This window comes from Bufo bufo, chromosome 1, assembly GCF_905171765.1.
Source record: "Bufo bufo chromosome 1, aBufBuf1.1, whole genome shotgun sequence".
NCBI lineage: Eukaryota > Metazoa > Chordata > Amphibia > Anura > Bufonidae > Bufo > Bufo bufo.
This window is the reverse complement of record NC_053389.1, coordinates 579,735,348-579,758,914: the sequence shown is the minus strand read 5'-3', so window position 1 is coordinate 579,758,914 and position 23,567 is coordinate 579,735,348. Positions and strand designations below refer to the sequence as shown.

At 43.5% G+C, this 23,567-nt stretch overlaps 1 protein-coding gene across 2 annotated transcripts in view; it reads left to right on the top strand.

Moving 5' to 3' along the window:
* The window catches only part of TAF3 (TATA-box binding protein associated factor 3), a 121,088-nt gene that overhangs the window by 7,379 nt on the left and 90,142 nt on the right, over nt 1-23,567 (top strand). For both annotated transcript variants that reach the window (XM_040413291.1, XM_040413287.1), the window contains exon 2: nt 452-694. In XM_040413291.1, the coding sequence (XP_040269225.1) occupies nt 452-694 (243 nt within the window). The remainder of the gene's footprint in view (nt 1-451; nt 695-23,567) is intronic.

Below are 23,567 nucleotides of genomic sequence, written 5' to 3'. Positions count from 1 at the left end.
GGTTAAGGTTGTGTGGGGCATGCATTGTCCACTTAATCCTGCAAGTGGCAGTGCTAACTCTAGAAAAACTGTTTCTGCGTGTTTTAATGTGCATGCTTGTCTTCAGTGGGTTAAATGACAATGTTTCGGTTTTTCCTACACTGCTTTTCTTATATTTGAAAAAACTTTTTCCCTGTTGTAAAGACTATGGGTGTGCGGGGGTTTCCTCCAGGTACTCCAATGTCCTCCCATGCTCCAAAAAGATGCTGATAGGTAAATTCAGGTGGTGAGCCCCAAGGGGGGTGCAGGGAGTGATGTTCCTGATGAAAACCTCTGTACAGTTCTGTGGGATAGTATGGAAGTGCTCAATAAAGCAATGAATTGTGGTCTTTGCCCACTCTCTCTCATTAGGGTTGCTAGTATGACGATGGCTTTTCTTTAGTAGATCACTGATTTGGCCTTTCTTTTCCAGATGGACGGACAGACCCTGTTCTGGATGATGTAGGCCAAGCCTTTAAACTAATGGGGGTGAACCTCCATGAACTGGAAGACTACATTCACAATATTGAGCCAGTCACCTTCCCACATCAGATCCCGTCCTTTCCTGTTAGCAAGAATAATGTGCTGCAGTTTCCTCTTCCTGGAAGCAAAGATGTTGAAGACCGGAAGGAATATATACCGGACTACCTGCCACTTATCGTCTCCTCACAAGAAGGTATTGTGGGCATCCTAGCTGTAATCTACATTAATATTTCTTGTGCTGTCCGGCAAGCAGCAGTTTAAAATGATCTTGGGTACACATATGATGGTCTTGGACCACCACTGATTTCCAGAATGAAATGGCTCTCTATGGCACTGCTCTGTGGTTTAAATCGCTGGAAGTCGGATACGATATTGACACGGGATGTCGTCTCAGAATTTTTTTGGGACGCTGTGAAAGGTTGAAAGGGGTTGGCGGAGGTATACATAAACTTGTAATAAGGTTATAATGTTTCATATATACCAGCATATTGTGTATATATGTATACACAGCAAGCTGGAATCTTCCATATCCATAGAACACAAGATGGTGGCGGTCATGTGACTGCTTCCTCCACTATGGCGCAGGCGCTGAATGGTAACTGGATGCGTCCAGCGCCTGTGCAGGTACAGGGCATTCTGCTGTGACCTTTTCACACGTACAGTACAGACCAAAAGTTTGGACACACCTTCTCATTCAAAGAGTTTTCTTTATTTTCATGACTATGAAAATTGTAGATTCACATTGAAGGCATCAAAACTATAAATTAACACATGTGGAATTATATACATAACAAACAAGTGTGAAACAACTGAAAATATGTAATATTCTAGGTTCTTCAAAGTAGCCACCTTTTGCTTTGATTACTGCTTTGTACACTCTTGGCATTCTCTTGATGAGCTTCAAGAGGTAGTCCCCTGAAATGGTTTTCACTTCACAGGTGTGCCCTGTCAGGTTTAATAAGTGGGATTTCTTGCCTTATAAATGGGGTTGGGACCATCAGTTGCGTTGAGGAGAAGTCAGGTGGATACACAGCTGATAGTCCTACTGAATAGACTGTTAGAATTTGTATTATGGCAAGAAAAAAGCAGCTAAGTAAAGAAAAACGAGTGGCCTTCATTACTTTAAGAAATGAAGGTCAGTCAGTCAGCCGAAAAATTGGGAAAACTTTGAAAGTAAGGGCTATTTGACCATGAATGAGAGTGATGGGGTGCTGCGACAGATGACCTGGCCTCCACAGTCACCGGACCTGAACCCAATCGAGATGGTTTGGGGTGAGCTGGACCGCAGAGTGAAGGCAAAAGGGCCAACAAGTGCTAAGCATCTCTGGGAACTCCTTCAAGACTGTTGGAAGACCATTTCAGGGGACTACCTCTTGAAGCTCATCAAGAGAATGCCAAGAGTGTGCAAAGCAGTAATCAAAGCAAAAGGTGGCTACTTTGAAGAACCTAGAATATGACATATTTTCAGTTGTTTCACACTTGTTTGTTATGTATATAATTCCACATGTGTTAATTCATAGTTTTGATGCCTTCATAGTCTTGAAAATAAAGAAAACTCTTTGAATGAGGTGTGCCCAAACTTTTGGTCTGTACTGTATCTGACTGACATATCAGAAGATCTATTTCCTTGGATCTTCCTTTGAAGGGAATGTGAAGGTACAAAACACCAAGGTAGCAACAATGTGTGAAGCTCGTAACGAAACAAAAAACAAAAGAGAGCTGCTCATTAGTGATGCTTGAGCGGGTGTTCGGCCCGAACACATTGCTACATTCGTGTGCTCGGCCGAGCACCCAAGTATAATGGAAGTCAATGGGACAACCCCAGGCACCCCCTGCTCGGAAGAGAAGAGGGTGTCTGGTTCATAAAAAATAAAAGTTAGAAGTTGATGGAAAACCCATCAAAATAGTTTGGAAACAGCATTAAGAAGATAGCTGGATGCGTCTTAGACTCCTATTATCTCTGACATACAATAGACAACCAGACAAAGGCTATATGCCAAAAGCCAGGTATATGCAAGCCATCCATCTATCCATGAGACAGATAACAGCCAGCATACCTTACAATGGCAGCCCTTTGCACTATGAGATATTCCAAACCAGCTCTTATCTGACTGAGAGCCAGTAAACCTCAGTTATTTTGCATCTGTTGGATGGCTTGGGTGGACCTGCACACCTAGATCAATATCATTAGGGCATCAAAGTTTTCTGATTGGCCAAACATAATATTCAATAACCTTTCTATACAGTTTTGTCATGTAAAAACTAATTTGCATAAACATGGGCATATGCGAAAGACCTGCAAATGAGCAGAATCTGCCTTGTTTTTCAGCTGTCAAAAGACTATGAAACCAATAGAGGGCGCTGTTCATAACTCAATAGCGCCATCTATTGGTTTTCATAGTCTTCTGACAAGAATATTAGACTGAGTCTTATGACAAGCTTATTAGTGTAGCCTTTTGCATGGAAAATTTGCGATAAAAATTCGCGATCTACACTAGGATGATATCTGACACTGGGAAAGCAGGGTAATAACTCGCGATATACACTGAGTTATTACCCAGCTTTTCCAGTGTCAGATATTATCACTGACTTACTACATAATTATTACATAATATTCGCTATATTGCTATATATTAGTTTTTTAGAATATTACGAATATTCTAAAAAACGAATATAGAGCAATATAGCGAATATGATATCAGTGAATAGTCTTGTCATAACACTATGCAACTAATAGAGGGCGCTGTTCATGAGAGATTCTGCTCTTTTGCATGTCTTTCCCATATGCCCATGTTTATGCAAATGAGTTTTTACATGACAAAAACTGTATAGAAAGGTTATTGAATATTATGTTTGGCCAATCAGAAAACTTTGTCGCCCTAATGATATTGATCTAGGTGTGCAGGTCCACCCAAGCCATCCAACAGATGCAAAATAAGGTTTACTGGTTCTCAGTCAGATGAGAGCTGGTTTGGAATATCTCATAGTGCACAAGGCTGCCATTGTAAGGTATGCTGGCTGTTATCTGTCTCATGGATAGATGGATGGCTTACACATACCTGGTTTTTGGCATATAGCCTTGGTGTTGTCTATTGTATGTCATACATAATAGGATTCTAAGGCGCATCCAGCCATCCTCTTAATGCTGTTTTCCATCAATTCCATAAATATTTTTTTTTTTATATGAACCAGACACCCTCTTCTCTTCCGAGCAGGGGGTGCCTGGGGTTCTCCCATTGATTTTCATTGTATTTGAGCACCCAAATTATTCGGCCGAGCACTCGGATCTGCTGAGCATAGCGATGCTCAAGCTGAACAGATATTCGGCCGAGCATGCTCGCTCATCACTACGGCTCATCGGTTTCCAGGCACAACACTAGAAAGCGATTGTAGTGAACTCCAGTCCCGGTAATCGGTCATCAGCTGCCGCGCCTTCCCGCTGGACAGTAGCAAGGAATCCAGAAAATGGGGTAGAAAAGGGGAACTGAGGGAGCTGCTGATGAAATAAAGCTATTTGTATAATAACATGCTGTGAATGCGTTTCCTAAGGTGGGTTTAGAAAACCTGTTCTTATTTTTATCCGTGACTTTATCTTATAAATAGCTTTATTCCAGCGCCACTCAGTTCCCTTTTTCTACCCCATTTTATATCTTTAAAGGGAATGTGTCATCACAAAATGTCCTGTTTCAATCAGGTTTTTATCTCCAAAAATGCTTTTAAAATAGTTTTATTTAGTTTCCATGTCACTGACATTAGGATCACGCCATTAAAGGGAGTCTTTCACCTAAAATCACCATTATAGAACACTAACATCAGGATCTCCATTACATTTCCCACATTAGAATGCTACCTTCCATATTGCTGTCCATCGCTGATTTTCTCAGAAAAACGCTTTTATTCAATATGTTAATTAGCTTCTGAAGGTGCCCAGGGGCGGCGTTCATGCGGCCGGTGCCCAGGCCCCTCGTCGCTTTTTATACGAAACCCCTCCCCTTTCACCCCTCTGGCCCGCCCTAAGTTCTTCTCATGTGCGCTTGATTCCCCATTATGGGCAGAGGCACAAGAGCGTTTAATGCGCATGTGCTGGCCCGTACATCCTGATCTAGCCGGCCTTGTGCCTCTGCCCATATTGGAGAATGAAGTGTGCAGGCGCGGCGAATCTGTTGAATGGCGCTGGATTTCTCACTAAGAGGAGGGCGTAATCAGAACCTAGGGCGGGCCAGAGGGGTCAAAGGGGAGGGGTTTCGTATGGTAAGCGCTGAGGGGCCTGGGCAATGGCTGCATGAACGCCGCCCCTGGGCACCTTCAGAATCAAATTAACATATTGAATAAAAGTGTCTTTCTGAGAAAATCAGCGATGGACAGCAATATGGAAGGTAGTGTTCTAATATGGGAAATGTAATGGAGATCCTGATGTTAGTGTTCTAGAATGGTGATTTTAGGTGAGACTCCCTTTAAAGGGAATCTGTCACCTGCTTTTAGCATTTTAAGCTGTCACCATCGCCATGTTCACTAAAGTACCTTATTTCCTGCAGTCGTCTTCTTACTTTATTTAGTTTTGTCATTTTGATAAAAAAGCCCTTTTTATGATATGCTAATGAAGCTCCAAGGTGCCCAGAGGAGCGTTTTTTTCCTCTGGTGCCCAGTGACGCCCCCTGCAGTGCCCAGCCCGCCTTAATTTGAATCCCAAGAACGCCTCCTGATCCTGAAATAACCTCCCACAGCCCCGGCAAACGGTTCCGCCCCCTCCCCACGTCATCGTCTACCTTCTAGAAATGCCCCGTCCTTCTTCCTGTCAGCGGCCAGAAATCTTGCGCAAGCGCAGTACCGCCTGCAGAATCATCAACCTCCTCAGGGCAACAGCGCTCAGATTAAGTCACTGGGCTCGGCGCATGCCCAGTGAGACTTTTGAGGCTTTTGCCCTGAGGAGGTTGATGATCCTGCAGGCGGTACTGTGCTTGCGCAAGATTTCTGGCCGCCGACAGGAAGAAGGACGGGGCATTTCTAGAAGGTAGAAGATGACGTGGGGAGGGGGCGGAACCGTTTGCCAGGGCTGTGGGAGGTTATTTCAGGAACAGGAGGCGTTCTTGGGATTCAAATTAAGGCAGGCTGGGCACCGGAGGAAAAAAACACTCCTCTGGGGACCTTGGAGCTTCATTAGCATATCATAAAGGCTTTTTTTTTTTTTTAAATCAAAATGACAAAACGAAATAAAGTAAGAAGAAGACTGCAGGAAATTATTTAATTTAGTGAACATGGCGATGGCGATGGTGACAGCTTAAAATGCTAAAAGCAGGTGACAGATTCCCTTTAACAATAGATGATGGTCACAGCTCATCTCCTCTCCTCTCTCTCTCTCCCTGCACAGGTCACAGAACATGCCTAAAAAAACTCTCCGTATAAGGCCTCATGCACACAACCGTAGTTATGGTCCGCATCCGAGCCGCAGTTTTTGCGGCTCGGATGCGGACCCATTCACTTCAATGGGGCTGCAATAGATGCGGACAGCACTCCGTGTGCTGTCCGCATCCGTTGCTCCGTTCCGTGGCCCCACAAAAAAAATATAGCATTTCCTATTCTTGTCCGTTTTGCGGAATAGAAAAGGCATGTCTACAATGGGCTGCCCGTTCCGTTCCGCAAATTGCAGAAGGCACACGGGCGGCTTCCATTTTTTGCAGGTCAGCGGTTTGTGGACCGCAAAAAAACAGCATGGTCGTGTGCATGAGGCCTAAATCATTGAGTAGTCTTCAGACTACTGGTTCTTATGGTCCACATGGCTGCTGCAAGATGGCCACCCCAATAATCATGTATAGAAAGTAGAGTAAAAACACACAAAATATTAACAGATTTTTTTTTTTTTTTTTTATTTTTTTTTTAGTATATCAGTTTGTTCTATTTAGTAACATCTAAAGTTAACTGCTCCTTTTTATTATTTTTTTTTTTCTTCTAAATATGAACAGTTAAATACTCGTCCTATATACTCCCAACAGCAGGTATCTGGGTGAAAGAAGGATCAAACTTTTTGGTTTAGAAGCCACTGCCTCCCTTCTAGGCCTCTTGCACACGTTTTTTTTCCATTTAGGGTCCATTTACACGTCCGTAGTGTATTGCGGATCTGCAATACACCCGGCCGGCACCCCCATAGAACTGCCTATTTTCCGCAATTGCGGACAAGAATAGGATATATTCTATTTTTTTCCAGAGGCGTGGACCGGAAGATCGGCGTCGCACTCCGGAAATGCGCATGCGGACAGCACACTGTGTGCTGTCGGCATCCATTCCTGCCCCATAGAGAATAAATGGGTCCACACCCGTTCCGCATTCTGCGGGCGTGTAAATGGAGTTTTAAGTTTAAGTTTTTTGCGTTTCGTATACGGAACCATTAATTTCAATGGATCCGCAAAAAAAACGTCCGTTTCCGTTGTTCCGTTCAAAGATAGAACATGTCCTATTATTGTCCGCATAACGACAAGGCTAGTACTGTTCTATCAGGGGCCAGCTGTTCCATTGTGCAAAAAACTGAATGCACACAGACGTCATGCGTATTTTTTGGGGACCGCAAAATACTGAAAAAGCCATACGGTCGTGTGCAAGAGGCCTTTAGACAACTCGGCTGTGTTCTTAGGTGTATGGCCACTTTGTATATGTAATGAACCCCCTCTAAGGGTACAAGCACACGTTCTGGATTCATGTGCGGAGAATCCGCACTGAAATCCGCAGGTGTTTGCAAGCAAATCCGTGCGGTCAATCCACATAAATTGGTGCCGATTTGCATGCGGATTTTTGCGAAGTGAATGGAGAAAATCCTGTCGGGAAAAATAAAATAAATTGACATGCTGCGGATTTTAAAATCCACGCCGCAGGTCAAAATCCGTGCGGAAAAAATCATCTGCATCGTGTGCATTGAGAATTTCTAATTCTCATCAAATACAATATACATGACCTACGGTGCAGATTTTCCACACGCAAATCTGTGCGCAAAATCCGCATGCAATCCTGATCAGGTGCATTTATTGTGGGGATTGTGGATGGCTTTTTTTCTCTTTTTTTCTTTTGAAGTGTAAAAAAAAAAAAATAGTAAAATAAAGCAAGTTTCTGTTGAACCTACTTCTTTCTTACCCCAAAAAACTGCAGCAAAATATGCCTGGAAAACTGCATGTGTGATTCATTCTTAAAGGTATGTTCCCACTGCAAAATTGGTACGAAAAATCTGACATTGTGTATTTGCCTCAAATTAATGGTGGAAATCCAAGGTTTACCCTCAGATTTCTGTCATGGATTTGTAGTTAGTCAAGCTGCGTGTCCAAAAAGACCAATGGGGGAGGATTCCACCTAGATTTTGCCACAGAATCCACCTAGAACTCTGCATACTCGGGGAATCTTACTTACAGTTCTGCTCACAGGGAATGGCTCATCCTTGATATCTGGAGGTGCTGCTTGCTTGTCAACCAGCTGAGGCTGAAGGCTCAGACTGGGGATGAAGATCTGTGACCTCAGCCGAGGCACGATCCTGGGTTGGGATCCCTATTTCTGGGAGCTCCTACCAGCACAGCTTTCCCCTAGTAGGGGTAGCTAGCACACTAACCCTAACTTCTTTTCCTCCCCATGAGGCAGAAGGTGGGAACATTCCACACCTCCTCAAAGAGGGGGGAGCTAAACTGGAATGTACTATTTCAGTCTAGATATACTAAACTGAACTAAGACCTGCTGAATACATTGCTGCCACCTGCTGGTGTACATGAAAATTACGGCAAATTATATATAACAGGCTTGGATAATGCACATAATGAAGAATGCAATGTTAGATTACACAAGATGACAATATACATACACTTATCAGGATGTAGCGGGGAGAGAGTTTAGTAACATAACTCTGGGATGTTACACAAAGAATAACTTTTGGGGAAGTATGGTCCCGCTCCCCTTGTTCAGGAGAAGCTCAGAGATTCAGCAGAGAAAGCAGTCCAGCTCTCCCCAGAATATCCAATATATTAAATACATTCAGTGGATTTTGATGTTGGATGTATTTTAATCTGTTTCAGTAAACCTGAATTTTATCAGAGAACTGTGATCGCTGGACAATATTTTCCATTAGATTCCTCTTTAAAGTATTAAATGAAAAAATGTGACCCATTCTACCTGTGATATGGTTTGACCCCAGAACAAAGTTCTAGGAATGCCGCTTGTTAAGGCTACATTCACACGGCCGCATGAAAGGGTCCGTTCCATTCAATTTTGCAGAACTGATGCAGACTCGTTAGTTTCAGTGGGGCCGCAGAAGATGCGGACAGCACACAGTGCGCTGTCCGTATCTGTAGTTCCATTCTGCAGCCCCGCCAAAAATATAAATCATGTCCTATTATTCGCGGACAAGAATGGGCATTTTCTATAGAACACCAGCAAAGCGGAACGCCAGTATCCATGTTTTGTGGATCCACAAATTGCGGACTGCAGAACGCGACAGTCGTGTGAATGTACCCTAATACTGATATCTGCCATCAGCTGTGGAGCCAGTGCATGGGGGGCACAGTGTTTAGTTTTAGTTTATTCCATTAGTTCATTTTATTCACAGAATATTCAGTGTGGGGCTCCCATTAGAACCAGTATTCGATACGTCAGTATTTACTAACCCGCTATTTTCAGCTAATTCAAAACTGGGTAGATGATGATATTTAATTTTAAAAAAAATGCCTGTCCTCTTTAACCCCTTTCCAACATCAGCTGTACATGTGCGGCAGATGTTGAAGGTTTAAAGTTGAATCCTAATAAGAGACCCTATCTGGGGATAGGTAACACAATAGGTAATTACGGTACTATACATTCGCCTTGGCTACATTACCAAACTTGCCTCTGATAACAACCAATAAAATATAACTTTTACTACAACTAAGATGATCCGTGTTGTACTGTGAGTAAGTGCAACCTTAAAACTAGCTGGCACCAGTGCATATCATATACACCGCAGAAAGAGAATCTGCCCGTTACCCCTGATAAACAGTTTGACTGGTGAGACATGATGGGGGCAGTGAATAGGTTTTAGAGGTCTAGTACTAGTGGCACATGCCATCAGTAATGTCAGGGAACCCAACTGACTACGCAGTTCATTGTGAGCAGATATAGGAGGACTGTAGGTAGTGCACACCTTGCAGTTCCGTTCTGCGGTGTATATTATCATATGCACTGGTGTCGGCTAGTTTTGAGGTTGCACTCACAGTACAACACTGATCATTTTAGTTCTAGTAATAAGTTATATTTTATTTCATTGGTTGTTAACTGGGGCAAGAATGGTAATTTAGCCAAGGGTGGCGAATGTAGAGTAATTACGGAAAGTTTAAAGGGGTTGTCTCACTTCAGTAAGTTGCATTTATCATGTATAGAAAGTTAATACAAGGCACTTACTAATGTATTGTGATTCTCCATGTTGCCTCCTTTGCTGGATGGATTCATTTTTCCATCACATTATACACTGCTTGTTTCCATGGTTACAGACCACCCTGCAATGCATCAGTGGTTAACTCTCTCTACATAATAAATGCTACTTACTGAAGTGAGACAACCCCCTTTAACCCCTTAAGGACCGGGCTCATTTTCACCTTAAGGACCAGGCCATTTTTTGGAAATCTGACCAGTGTCACTTTAAGTGCTAATAACTTTAAAACGCTTTGACTGATCCAGGCCATTCTGAGATTGTTTTTTCGTCACATATTGTACTTCATGACACTGGTAAAATGAAGTCAAAAAAATTATTTTTTTTCCACAAAAAAATACCTAATTTACCAAAAATTTGGAAAAATTTGCAAATTTCAAAGTTTCAGTTTCTCTACTTCTGTAATACATAGTAATACCCCAAAAAATTGTGATGACTTTACATTCCCCATATGTCTACTTCATGTGTGAATTGTTTTGGGAATGATATTTTATTTTTTGGGGATGTTATAAGGCTTAGAAGTTTAGAAGCAAATCTTGAAATTTTTCAGAAATTTACAAAAACTAAATTTTTAGGGACCAGTTCAGGTCTGAAGTCGATTTGCGAGGCTTACATAATAGAAACCACCCAAAAATGACCCCATCTAAGAAACTACACCCCTCAAGGTATTCAAAACTGATTTTGCATACATTATTAACCCTTTAGGTGTTGCACAAGAGTTATTGGCAAATGGGGAGGAAATTTGAGAATTTAATTTTTTTGTCTAATTTTTCATTTTAACCCATTTTTTTCACTAACAAAGCAAGGGTTAACAGCCAAACAAGACTGTATCTTTATTGCCCTGACTCTGCCGTTTACAGAAACACCCAATATGTGGCCGTAAACTACTGTACGGCCACACAGCGGGGCATAGAGTGAAAGGTGCGCCGTATGGTTTTTGGAAGGCTGATTTTTATGGACTGGTTTTTTGACACCATGTCCCATTTGAAGCCCCCTGATGCACCCCTAGAGGAGAAACTCCCTAAAAGTGACCCCATCTAAGAAACTACACCCCTCAAGGTATTCAAAACTGATTTCACATACGTCGTTAACCCTTTAGGTGTTGCACAAGAGTTATTGGCAAATAGGGATGAAATTTGAGAATTTCATTTTTTTGCCTAATTTTCAATTTTAACCCATTTTTTCCACTAACAAAGCAAGGGTTAACAGCCAAACAAGACTGTATCTTTATTGCCCTGACTCTGCTGTTTACAGAAACACCCCATATGTGGCCGTAAACTACTGTACGGGCACACAGTAGGGCGTAGAGTGAAAGGTGCGCCGTTTGGTTTTTGGAAGGCTGATTTTGCTGGACTGTTTTTTTGACACCATGTCCCATTTGAAGCCCCCCTGATGCACCCCTAGATTATAAACTCCATAAAAGTGACCCCATCTAAGAAACTACACCCCTCAAGGTATTCAAAACTGATTTTACAAACGTTGTTAACCCTTTAGGTGTTGCACAAGATTTAATGGAAAATAGAGACACAATTTCAAAATTTCAAATTTTTGGCAGATTTTCCATTTTAATATTTTTTTTCCAGTTACAAAGCAAGGGTTAACAGCCAAACAAAACTCATTATTTATGGCCCTGATTCTGTAGTTTACAGAAACACCCCATATGTGGTCGTAAACCGCTGTACGGGCACACGGCAGGGCGCAGAAGGAAAGGAATGCCATACGGTTTTTGGAAGGCAGATTTTGCTGGACTGGTTTTTTTGACACCATGTCCCATTTGAAGCCCCCCTGATGCACCCCTAGAGTGGAAACTCCAAAAAAGTGACTCCATTTTAGAAACTACGGGATAGGGTGGCAGTTTTGTTGGTACTAGTTTAGGGTACATATGATTTTTGGTTGCTCTATATTACACTTTTTGTGCAGCAAGGTAACAAGAAATAGCTTTTTTGGCACGTTTTTTTTTTTGTTATTTACAACATTCATCTGACAGGTTAGATCATGGGGTAATTTTATAGAGCAGGTTGTCACGGACGCGGCGATACCTAATATGTATACATTTTTTTTTATTTATGTAAGTTTTATACAATGATTTCATTTTTAAAACCAAAAAAATGTTTTTTGTCTCCATAGTCTAAGAGCCATAGTTTTTTCAGTTTTTGGGCGATTATCTTGAGTAGGGTCTCATTTTTTGCGGGATGAGATGACTGTTTGATTGGCACTATTTTGGGGTGCATATGACTTTTTGATCGCTTGCTATTACACTTTTTGTGACGTAAGATGGCAAAAAATGGCTTTTTTTACACAGTTTTTATTTTTATTTTTTTACGGTGGTCATCTGAGGGGTTAGGTCATGTGATATTTTTATAGAGCCGGTCGATACGGACGCGGCGATACCTAATATGTATACTTTTTTTTTATTTATGTAAGTTTTACACAATGATTTCATTTTTGAAACAAAAAAAAATCATGTTTTAGTGTTTCCATAGTCTAAGAGCCATAGTTTTTTCAGCTTTTGGGCTATTATCTTGAGTAGGGTCTCATTTTTTGCGGGATGAGATGACGGTTTGATTGGTACTATTTTGGCGTACATGCGACTTTTTTGATCACTTTTATTACCTTTTTTGGGAAGTAAGGTGGGCAAAATTTCAATTTTCTCATAGTTTTTATTTTTTTATTTTTATGGCGTTCACCGTGCGGGGAAAGTAACATGACCATTTTATAGATCAGGTCGTTACGGACGCGGCGATACCTAATATGTGTAGTTTATTTTATTTTTTTAATTTTTATTCAGTGATAAATGTTTTTTTTTTATCTTAACTTTTTTCACTTTTTTTTTTACATTTTTTTGACCCAGACCCACTTGGTTCTTGAAGATCCAGTGGGTCTGATGTCTGTATAATACAGTACAGAACAATATATATTGTTCTGTACTGTATTTTACTTACACTGAACAGATCTATGCTTTCAGCATAGATCTGTTCAGCACCATGGACAGCAGGACGCCTGAGCAGGCGTCCTGTTGCCATGGGAACCCTCCCCGTCTGCTCAGAACTTCGCAGACGGGGAAGGGTAAGCACGGGGCTAAGGGGGGCTCTCTGGGGGCTCTCTCCCTCTCCATCGGGGGGCTGCAAAGGCACAGCAGCCCCCCGATGGAGAGGGAGGGAGCTCCCTGACCGATGACAGATAACTTTTTCCATACAGCGGTCCGTACGGACCGCGGTATGGAAAGGGTTAAACGGCTGACATCTTCACAGATGTCAGCCGTTTATACCAGGGTGCCAGCAATGTGCTGGCACCCTGGTACAACCACTAGACACCAACGATCATTCATGGGGAGGCGGGCGGGGGATCGCGATCCCGCCTGCCGCACCGCCCGCCTCCCGCAACGCCCCCACCGCCTGCGACACCCCCCCCGCACCACCCGCCGGCATCAAATCATGCAGGGGTGCAGGGGGGGGTGAAAAATAAAGATTATAGGCACTCAAAAGTTTCTGATCCCCACGGTCAGGGACCGCGGGCATCAGAAACTGCAAAAAGCGCAGCAAACCGCAGGTCTGAATTGACCTGCGGTTTGCTGCGATCGCCGACACGGGGGGGTCACATCACCCCCCCCTGCGTTGTTACGGGATGCCGGCTGAATGATTTCAGCCGGCGTCCCGTTCCGATTAACCCCTGCGGCGCCGGAATGCCGAATTTAAGTCAGGACGTACCTGTACGCCCTTGGTCCTTAAGGACTCGGGAAATAGGGCGTACCGGTACGCCCTGCGTCCTTAAGGGGTTAAAGTTGGTGTGGGGTCAGGAGTTGGCAGGTGACAGTTATCTTACACAGTTGACACCTACGGGGAGTGTCCGTGATCATAACAATCATATCCCCTGGATACGAGCCGTGTATAATTTGATGGAAAAATGAATCCAGCCAGCAAAGGAGGCAATATGGACAATCACAATACATTAGTAAGTGGCTTGTATTAACTTTCTCTACATGATAAATTCCATTTGCTGAAGTGAAACAACACCTTTAACCCCTTCTGGACCTCCGACGTACATGTCCGGTCTTTAAACATAGCGCCCGTTCACACATGCAGCAGGCGCCATAGCTGCCGGGTTTCTGCTGTTTAGCATAGCAGAGACCCACGGCACATTCTCCCCTTCAGATGCCGTAGTCAAATGTGACCACAGCATCAGAGCAGTCCAGAAGCGGAAGCCGCACACTGCCGCTCCGGTAACAGCGTTCCCCGGCTGAGATATGGGAACCTGTTACATTGCTCTAATAGACCGAATCCTCAAGCAGTGTTCAGTCTATTAGATGAATATACCAATACGGGCCACTAGGTGGCAGCACTGTATTTTTATATTGAAAATAAGGTGTTCAGTGATGGCTATATAGCAATCTAATGATTGCCAGTTAGTCACCCAGTTTTTACGAATATAAAAAAAACAATGTGACCAAAAAAAAATGGGGAATCATGCAGTTTTTACTTATTTTTCCGTTTCACAACCATGACTGCAACCAAGTAGAGCGATTGACCTCTGGGGCAGGAACAGAGAAAGGTTAAATTGCCCCCCTCTCACCACCATTCACCAGTGTGTTCCTGCCCCTACAGTGGCGAGGACAGAGAGTCCTTTCTGCCAGTCAGGGAGGTAAAGTGGATTTGAAACTTCTTTTGTTATTTTCTCCCTGCACTCTCTATCGGGGCTTTGCGCTTCCCTTGCAGTAGATCCGGTGACCGGGTATGTCCCCTGTCCTCCGGCGGTTCATTCTAACTCTGGCAGGGATACAGCAGGGTCACGCTCCCTGTTAATCAGGAGCCTACCCTGATGCTGCCACGGGCTCCGGTCTCCTAGTGAGATCAGCTGGCTTAGACGCAGAAACCGCATGTGTCGCGGGCATCTGACGTCACTTCATGGTTTAGACACGCGCGTACCCCGAAGTGCTTCTGTGACTGGGGCCGAAGGATTTAAAAGTCAAAGTGGCCATGGATCTGAGGCCTGGTGTAGTGGACAATGTCTGACCCCCAAATTCAGCCGCCTAGAGAGCTGGATGCTCCAATGCAGAAAACCGTGAGTTCCCCCATGCGGGGATACATTGGCAGCAGGCTCAGTAGTAGCATGTTGGGGACCATACTTTTTTTTTACCTAAGGCTACAACTTGTGTATTACTTAGGGAGAGGAAAACCCATCCTGTTCCTTTGAGAGACTAATGCTATGTATGGTACCTCTATATACTCTCCTTTACTGAGTCCTTACGGACATCTATGTATATTACATGCTGTATACAAAGAATCCTGCACTGATGGAGCTGCTCTCTTACCATAGGTCTCTAAACAGGCTTTGAAGAAGCACGAAATGCATTCAATGCTATGTTAAGCTTTCTGATCAACACTCTAAAAAACTATGTAAAGAGTGTATTACTAAAATTGTAAGAGATGAACAGCCGTCTATCATGCAGGAATTCAAATCTAAGATCCACGAGGAAGTTAAATCTTCACTGGCATCATTCCGAGAGGAGAGTTGGCCTGCAGCCGCCCAAACGCCAAAGATTGCCGAGAAATTCCTCCTCAGACTCCGATGGGCTGGAAGATGAAGCTTCCTCGTCAAAAAGATGGGATGACGGAAATCCCTTATCAGAAGGGGAAGTAGTGGAAGAATCGAGAAATTGAAAGACCTTTTAAAAGCGGTCAGGGATACTATGGGGATAGAGATCCAAAAACCCATTCTATACAGGAGGAGATGTTTGGAGGTTTAAAGGCCTTCTGTCACCCCCCCCCCCCTTCCCCCCCCCCCCCCCCCAAATGCCAATTTTCAGTTTTTGACTTAATATTTGCTAATGTTTACAGATTCGATATATACCCCTCTTGCCTCAGGCTGTGGTGTAATTTCAGTAAAATTCGGACTTTAGTGATATGTAAATTTCTTCACTACCAGCAAGTTGGGTGGACTTGCTGGTAGCCACCGCATCCTCGGTCTGAAAAAAACGCCCCCTCCTCCACTTGATTGACAGGGCCAGCGAGCGCTCTCATCCTCCAGCTGGCCCTGCCTGCAGCTCAAATCCCGTGCCTGCGCCGTACCGGTCGTCATTCGGCGCAGGCGCTCTAAGAGAAGGACGCTCGCTTGGCTGCTCCTTCCTCAGTGCGCCTGCGCCGATGACGTCAGCCCTACACCCAGAAGAGAAGACCGGTACGGCGCAGGCGCGGGATTTGAGCTGCAGGCAGGGCCAGCTGGAGGATGAGAGTGCTCGCTGGCCCTGTCAATCAAGTGGAGGAGGGGGCGTTTTTTTCAGACTGAGGATGCGGTGGCTACCAGCAAGTCCGCCTAACTTGCTGGTAGTGAAGAAATTTACATATCACTAAAGTCCGATTTTTACTGACATTATACCACAGCCTGAGGTAAGAGGGGTATATATTGAATCTGTAAACATTAGCAAATTTATTAAAGAGTACCTTTCACCAGAAGAAAGTATCTAAACTGACTATACAGACGTGTAGAGCGGCGCCCAGGGATCCCCCTGCACTTACTGTTATCCCCGGGCGCCGCTCCGTTCTCCGGTTATAGTTTCCGCTATGTTCGTAGTTAGGCTCTACCCAGGGGAACCTGCCGCTGTCTTTCTCATATGCTGTAGCGCTGGCCAATCACAGCGCTCAGCTCATATAGCATGGATATTGTGGATGTGTTAGCGGCGATCTAGCTGCCCATGTCCTCAGCTCTATACCCAAAATCCAGGTGACCGGTTCCCTTTAAGCAGACAGCCATTCGACATGATAGTAAAAAGATGGGGTTGACCATGTTCCTCTACAGATACTGATAGTTAGTTTACAATGTTTGGACCCATGAAAGGTCCTCTTTAACCTTTTTAATACAGGAGGCAGGTGCCGCAGAATCACATAGCCACCACCCTGCCTCTGACAGGGAGCTGTGATCAGCGGCAGTTAACGCCTCAGGTGCGGCACTTGAGGGGTTAACTGCTGCTGATCTGCTGCCGGCACCCGCCTCCTCTATTAATTAGCATTGGTGGTGCAGTGCGCCCCCTCAAACCCAACAGTATTAAAATGTCCGCATCCATTCCTGCCTCATAGAGAATGAGTGGGTCCGCACCCGTTCCTCAATTTGCAGAACAGATGCGGACCCATTCTACGGACTTGTGAATGGACCCTAATCCTGAGGTTAGATTCAGGTTTTCTGCCAAAAGTAGTATCTGATTTCCATAGAGACCAAGAAATAGTACTACCTTTTTTGTATGGATTCTAAAAATTCTAGAGGGGGAATTTAATTCCCTTGATGTCAGGAGAACTGTCGTCAGATACTTAGAAGTCACCAAAGTGTTTAGATTAGTAGATAACCCGTTAGTCCAATTTTTGGGGAAAAATAAAGTGAAAGCGGTATGAAAGGCTAGATGGATTAACAGACCATTTCAGATTGGTACAGAATTAAGGGCCTTGATTGCCCCGTCAAAATTAAAGCCCATTCTACCAGGGCCATATCATCATGCAGAAAAAGTAGGTGCTTCTTCTGTTACGGTGTTCACCGCATAGGAGATAGAGAGAGAGAGATATATATATATATATATATATATATATGTGTATGTATGTGTGTGTTTGGATTTTTCGGACGTGGCAATATGTGATATGTTTATTTATTGTTTATATATTTTATATGTAAAATTGGGAAAAGGGGTGATTTATACTTAATATTATTTTTATTTTTATTTAATAATGATTTTCCCCCTTAGGGGCTAGAACCTGGGATCTTTTAATCCCTTGTCTTATTCACTCTGATAGAGCTCTATTAGGGTGAATAGGACTTCACACTGTCCCTGCTGCCCTGTGGATAGTACACACAGCAGCAGCGAGATTACCATGGCAGCCAGGGCTCCAGTAGCATCCTGGCTGCCATGGTAACCGATCGGAGCCCCAGGATTACACTGCTGGGGCTCCGATCACAACTGCCACTGTACCACCAATGAAGAGGAGGAGGACCCTGTAGCCACTGCCACCAATTATTTTAATACTAAGTGGGTTGAGGGGGTGGGGGTGCACTGCGCCACCAATTACTCTAATACTAGGATGGGGGGGTTGAGGGCGCACTGTGCCACCAATGATAATTAACGTCTAATACAGACACAAGAGGCGGGTGCAGCGGCAGAATCGCATAGCCTGCACCCGACCTCTGACAGGGCGCAGCGATCCGCGGCAGTTAACCCTTTCAGGTGCGGCACCCAGCTCTGTCACTGAGGTCAGGTGCAGGCTATGTAATTCTGCCGCCGCATCCGCCTCATGTATGTGTATTAGATGTTAATATTCAGTGGTGGCGCAGTGCGCCCGCCCCTCTCTCCTCATTGGCACGGCGGCACAGGGGGAGGGAGAGAGTGACTCCTTCTCTCCTGTGCTGCTTTGGGAACATGCTGTCAGCGCGCGCTCCATGTTCTCTGATACTGGGCTGAGCTGTAGCACAGCCTAGTATCGATAAAAGGCAAATCCCGGTACCGAACTGATATCGGGACAAAAGTATCGATTGGGTCTTGATATTTCGTTACCCGCAACAACCCCAGTTGTAACCGTACTGACCTGGAGAATGAAGATGAGGCTCAATTTTGCCACGTATGGTGGAGAAAATAAATAAATAAATAAAAACTTTTGTCACAATTGGGTTTTTCCTCAATTCTACCCCATTTGGATTTTTTTTTTTTTTTTCGTTTCCCACTACATAGTATGCAATCGTAAATGGCGCCATTAGAAAATACAACTTGTCCTGCAAAAAATAAGCCCTCATAAGGCTATGTGAACAGAAAGATTTAAAAAGTTAGGACTATGGGAAGGCGGGGAGTGAAAAAAATGGAAAATCAAAGGGTCCTGTAAGGGTTGAGCCCTGATTGTGGCAGAGCTTAATAGAATGACATTGCAATCCCCAAAGACACTAATACTATCTCATTACAGTCTGGGGTATAAGCGATCCAAGGATTGCATGTTCTAGTCCTTTAAAGGGAACCTGTCATCAACGTTATGCTGACCTCACTGAGGGCAGCATAAAATAGTGACAGAAATGCTGATTTCAGCGGTGTGTCACTCATGAGCTAAAAGTAAGTGGTTGCTGAGAACCGGCATCATAATCATTGCAGCCCAGGCCTGGAAAAGAGTCAAATCTACCTGAGAAGAGTCCTGGTTATACATAATCTCCTGCTCTCTGCCCACCTGCTGATGATTGGCAGTTCTCTCCTAGAGAGAAAGGGAGAAAACTAGGTAGAAGCCTGTCCGTCATCAGCAGGAGAGCAGGAATTCATGAAGAACCAGGACTCCTCTCAGGTGGCCGGGACTCTTTTCCAGGCCTAGTCTGCAATGATTGTGATGTTGGTTCTCGGCAACCACTTACTTTTAACTTATAAATGACCGCTGAAATCAACTCACCTGTCTCTACTTTATACTCTACTGCTGTTAGTATGGGCAGCATAAAGTTGATGACCGGTTTCCTTTTAACTAACAGTTAGAAAAGTGAAATAAAATGTTTAATTTCACATATAAAAATTACTATAATTGGGCACAGCGTTAAAAAAAAAATATCCAATTATAATAATATAAAAGCACATATCCTGTTAAGTCAATGCTGTAACCGAATAATATTCAAAATGTGGTCCTCCTCCTCCCCCCCCAAAAAATAATAAATTTAATAAAGTGGTCTGAAAGACATATGTACTCCAAAATGTTTTTTTTTTTTTTTCTTGCTGCCAATATGCGGAACCATTTACTTCAATGGGGCTGCAAAAAAACACAAAAATGGCTGTTTGGATTCCGTGTCCACTTGGCCGTTCCGCAAACAAATAGAACATGTCCTACTATTATCCACATTACGGGCAAGGATAGGACTGTTCCCGTAGGTGCCAGCCCTTCTGTTCCGCAAAATGCAGAATGCACACAGCCGCTATCCGTGTCTTGTTGATCGTCAATTTGCGAACCGCAAAACAATAGTTGTGCGCATGAGCCCTAAAGTAGTGAATCTGGTATCGCTGTAATTATACTGACCCGCAGAATAAAGATAATATCGCACTAAAAGTGAATGGTGTCAAAAATTTTAGAATTTTCCCTTCTATCAATACATGAAGAAATGAAATGGTACCGTTAAATAAATTTGTCCCACAAAAAACAAGCTGCTATATTAGACCGTATAAGCGTAAAATTAAAATAGTTTTGGCTCTCGGAAGATGAGACAGAAAACGAAAGTGAAAAATTAAAATTGTTTATGGTGCCAAGGGGTTAAATTCTGATCATTTCAGGTAAGGGTGAAATTGTGTTTCATAAATAAGGCTACTTTCACACCTGCGTTTAGGTGCGGATCCGTCTGGTATCTGCACAGACAGATCCGCACCTATAAATGCAAACGATGGTAACCGTTCAGTGCGGATAATAGCTTTTTCAGATCTGAGTTTTCACAATCGTGAAATCTCAGATCCGACAGTATATTCTAACACAGAGGCGTCCTGACTTAGAATGCAAGTCAATGGGGACGGATCCGTTTGACGTTGACACAATATGGTGCAATTGCAAACGGATCCGTCCCCCATTGACTTTCAATGTAAAGTCAGGAGTCCCTATTAACCACTTCAGCCCCCCTACCTTAAACACCCTTAATGACCAGGCCACTTTTTACACTTCTGACCTACACTACTTTCACCGTTTATTGCTCGGTCATGCAACTTACCACCCAAATGAATTTTACCTCCTTTTCTTCTCACTAATAGAGCTTTCATTTGGTGGTATTTCATTGCTGCGGACATTTTTACTTTTTTTTTGTTATTAATCGAAATTTAACGATTTTTTTGCAAAAAATGGCATTTTTCACTTCCAGTTGTAAAATTTTGCAAAAAAACGAGATCCATATATAAATTTTTCTCTAAATTTATTGTATTACATGTCTTTGATAACAAAAAAAAATGGTTTGGGTAAAAGTTATAGCGTTTACAAACTATGGTACAAAAATGTGAATTTCCGCTTTTTGAAGCAGCTCTGACTTTCTGAGCACCTGTCATGTTTCCTGAGGTTCTACAATGGCCAGACAGTACAAACACCCCACAAATGACCCCATTTCGGAAAGTACACACCCTAAGGTATTCGCTGATGGGCATAGTGAGTTCATAGAACTTTTTATTTTTTGTCACAAGTTAGCGGAAAATGATTTTTTATTTATTTTTTTCTTACAAAGTCTCATATTCCACTAACCTGTGACAAAAAATAAAAACTTCTATGAACTCACTATGCCCATCAGCGCACTATGCCCATCACTATACTGCCCTGGCATTTTAGGGGCCCTAATGTGTGGTAAGTAGTTTGAAATCAAAATCTGTAAAAAATGTCCGGTGAAATCCGAAAGGTGCTCTTTGGAATGTGGGCCCCTTTGCCCACCTAGGCTGCAAAAAAAGTGTCACACATGTGGTATCTCCGTACTCAGGAGAAGTTGGGGAATGTGGTTTGGGGTGTCATTTTACATATACCCATGCTGGGTGAGATGAATATCTCGGCAAAAGACAACTTTTCCCATTTTTTTTTTTATACAAAGTTGGCATTTGACCGAGATATTTCTCTCACCCAGCATGGGTATATGTAAAATGACACCCCAAAACACATTCCCCAACTTCTCCTGAGTACGGCGATACCACATGTGTGACACTTTTTTGCAGCCTAGATGCGCAAAGGGGCCCACATTCCTTTTAGGGGGGCATTTTTAGACATTTGGATCCCAGACTTCTTCTCATTCTTTAGGGCCCCTAAAATGCCAGGGCAGTATAAATACCCCACATGTGACCCCATTTTGGAAAGAAGACACCCCAAGGTATTCAATGAGGGGCATGGCGAGTTCATAGAATTTTTTTTTTTTTGCCACAAGTTAGCGGAAATTGATTTTTTAGTTTTTTTTTTTTAGTTTTTTTTCTCAGTCTCCCTTTCCGCTAACTTGGGACAAAAATTTCAATCTTTCATGGACTCAATATGCCCCTCACGGAATACCTTGGGGTGTCTTCTTTCCAAAATGGGGTCATTTGTGGGGTGTTTGTTCTGCCCTGGCATTTGAGGGTCTCCGCAATCATTACATGTATGGCCAACATTAGGAGTTTCTGCTATTCTCCTTATATTGAGCATACGGGTAATGAGATTATTTTTTATTTATTTTTTATTTATTTTTTTTTAATTTTTTTTTTCGTTCAGCCTCTGGGCTGAAAGAAAAAATGAACGGCACAGATTTCTTCATTCGCATCGATCAATGTGGATGAAAAAAATCTCTGCCAAAAAAAGAAAAAGGAGGGGAAAGGCGTCTGCCAGGACATAGGAGCTCCGCCCAACATCCAAACCCACTTAGCCCGTATGCCCTGGCAAACCCGATTTCCCCATTCACATCAATCGATGTGGATAAATAAATCATTGCCGGGATTTATATTTTTTTTATATACAAAGTGTTTGCCGAAGTATATGAACACCGCCGCCTCCTCAGCTCATATGCCTCGGCAAACGTATCTTTTACTGCAGAGGAGAAATCTCGTCTTGCAGCGCCGCATACACTGACTTTTGTGTAATCTGACAGCAGCGCAATGCTTCTGTCAGAATGCACATCAGTGCTGCAGCTAGTCGATCGGTTGGTCCACCTGGAAGGTAAAAAAAAACAAAAAAGAAAAAACCAGGCCGCAACGCAATAAATTTATTAACTTTATAATAACTTTTGAACTGAACGTTAATTTTTTTGCTTACCGGTGATTTTTTTTTTTTATATTTTTTTTTTTAACCTTTTATAGGACAAACCTCTCCTTCCCCATGGGGCAATGTGCAAAGCGCAAATCGCCCAAAGATGTGGCGAAGTACATTATGCACTTTATCCCAGGTAAAAGGAGAGGTTTGCAGCAGCTGTGAGTAAAAGGGCCCAAATAGCCCTGTGTGCCTGTCCTGTGAGATGCAATCCCTATGCTAAGTGTACCTGTGTGTGGTACTTCCGGAAACACTCTCCAAAGCATAGGGCAGGGTGGTCAGGGCAGTCAGGACAGAAATGGCGGGTGTCACGCCTAATTCCACTCCTGCTACAGACACGACATCTTTTTCGGGGTGACGGTTGGGTTGAGGTACCAGGAACGACACTGGGGAAATGTCGCTCGTGTAGATGGTTAACTACACTGGTGGTTGGGGCCACGGAACCTCCTGGATACAGGAGGTTCGCGGTGATCTCTTCCTGAAATTTGAGGAAGGATCCCGTTCTCCCAGCCTTACTGTAGAGAACAAAACTATTGTACATCGCCAATTGAATCAAATATACAGACACCTTCTTATACCAGCGTCTGGTGCGTCGGGAAACTAAATAGGGAGCCAACATCTGGTCATTGAAGTCCACCCCTCCCATGAGCGCATTATAGTCGTGGACTGAGAGGGGCTTTTCAATGACACGGGTTGCCCTTTCAATTTGTATTGTCGTGTCTGCGTGAATGGAGGAGAGCATGTAAACGTCACGCTTGTCTCTCCATTTCACCGCGAGCAGTTCTTCGTTGCACAAGGCAGCCCTCTCCCCCCTTGCAAGACGGGTGGTAACGAGCCGTTGGGGGAAGCCCCGGCGACTAGGTCGCACGGTGCCACAGCAGCCAATCTGTTCTAGGAACAAATGCCTGAAGAGGGGCACACTTGTG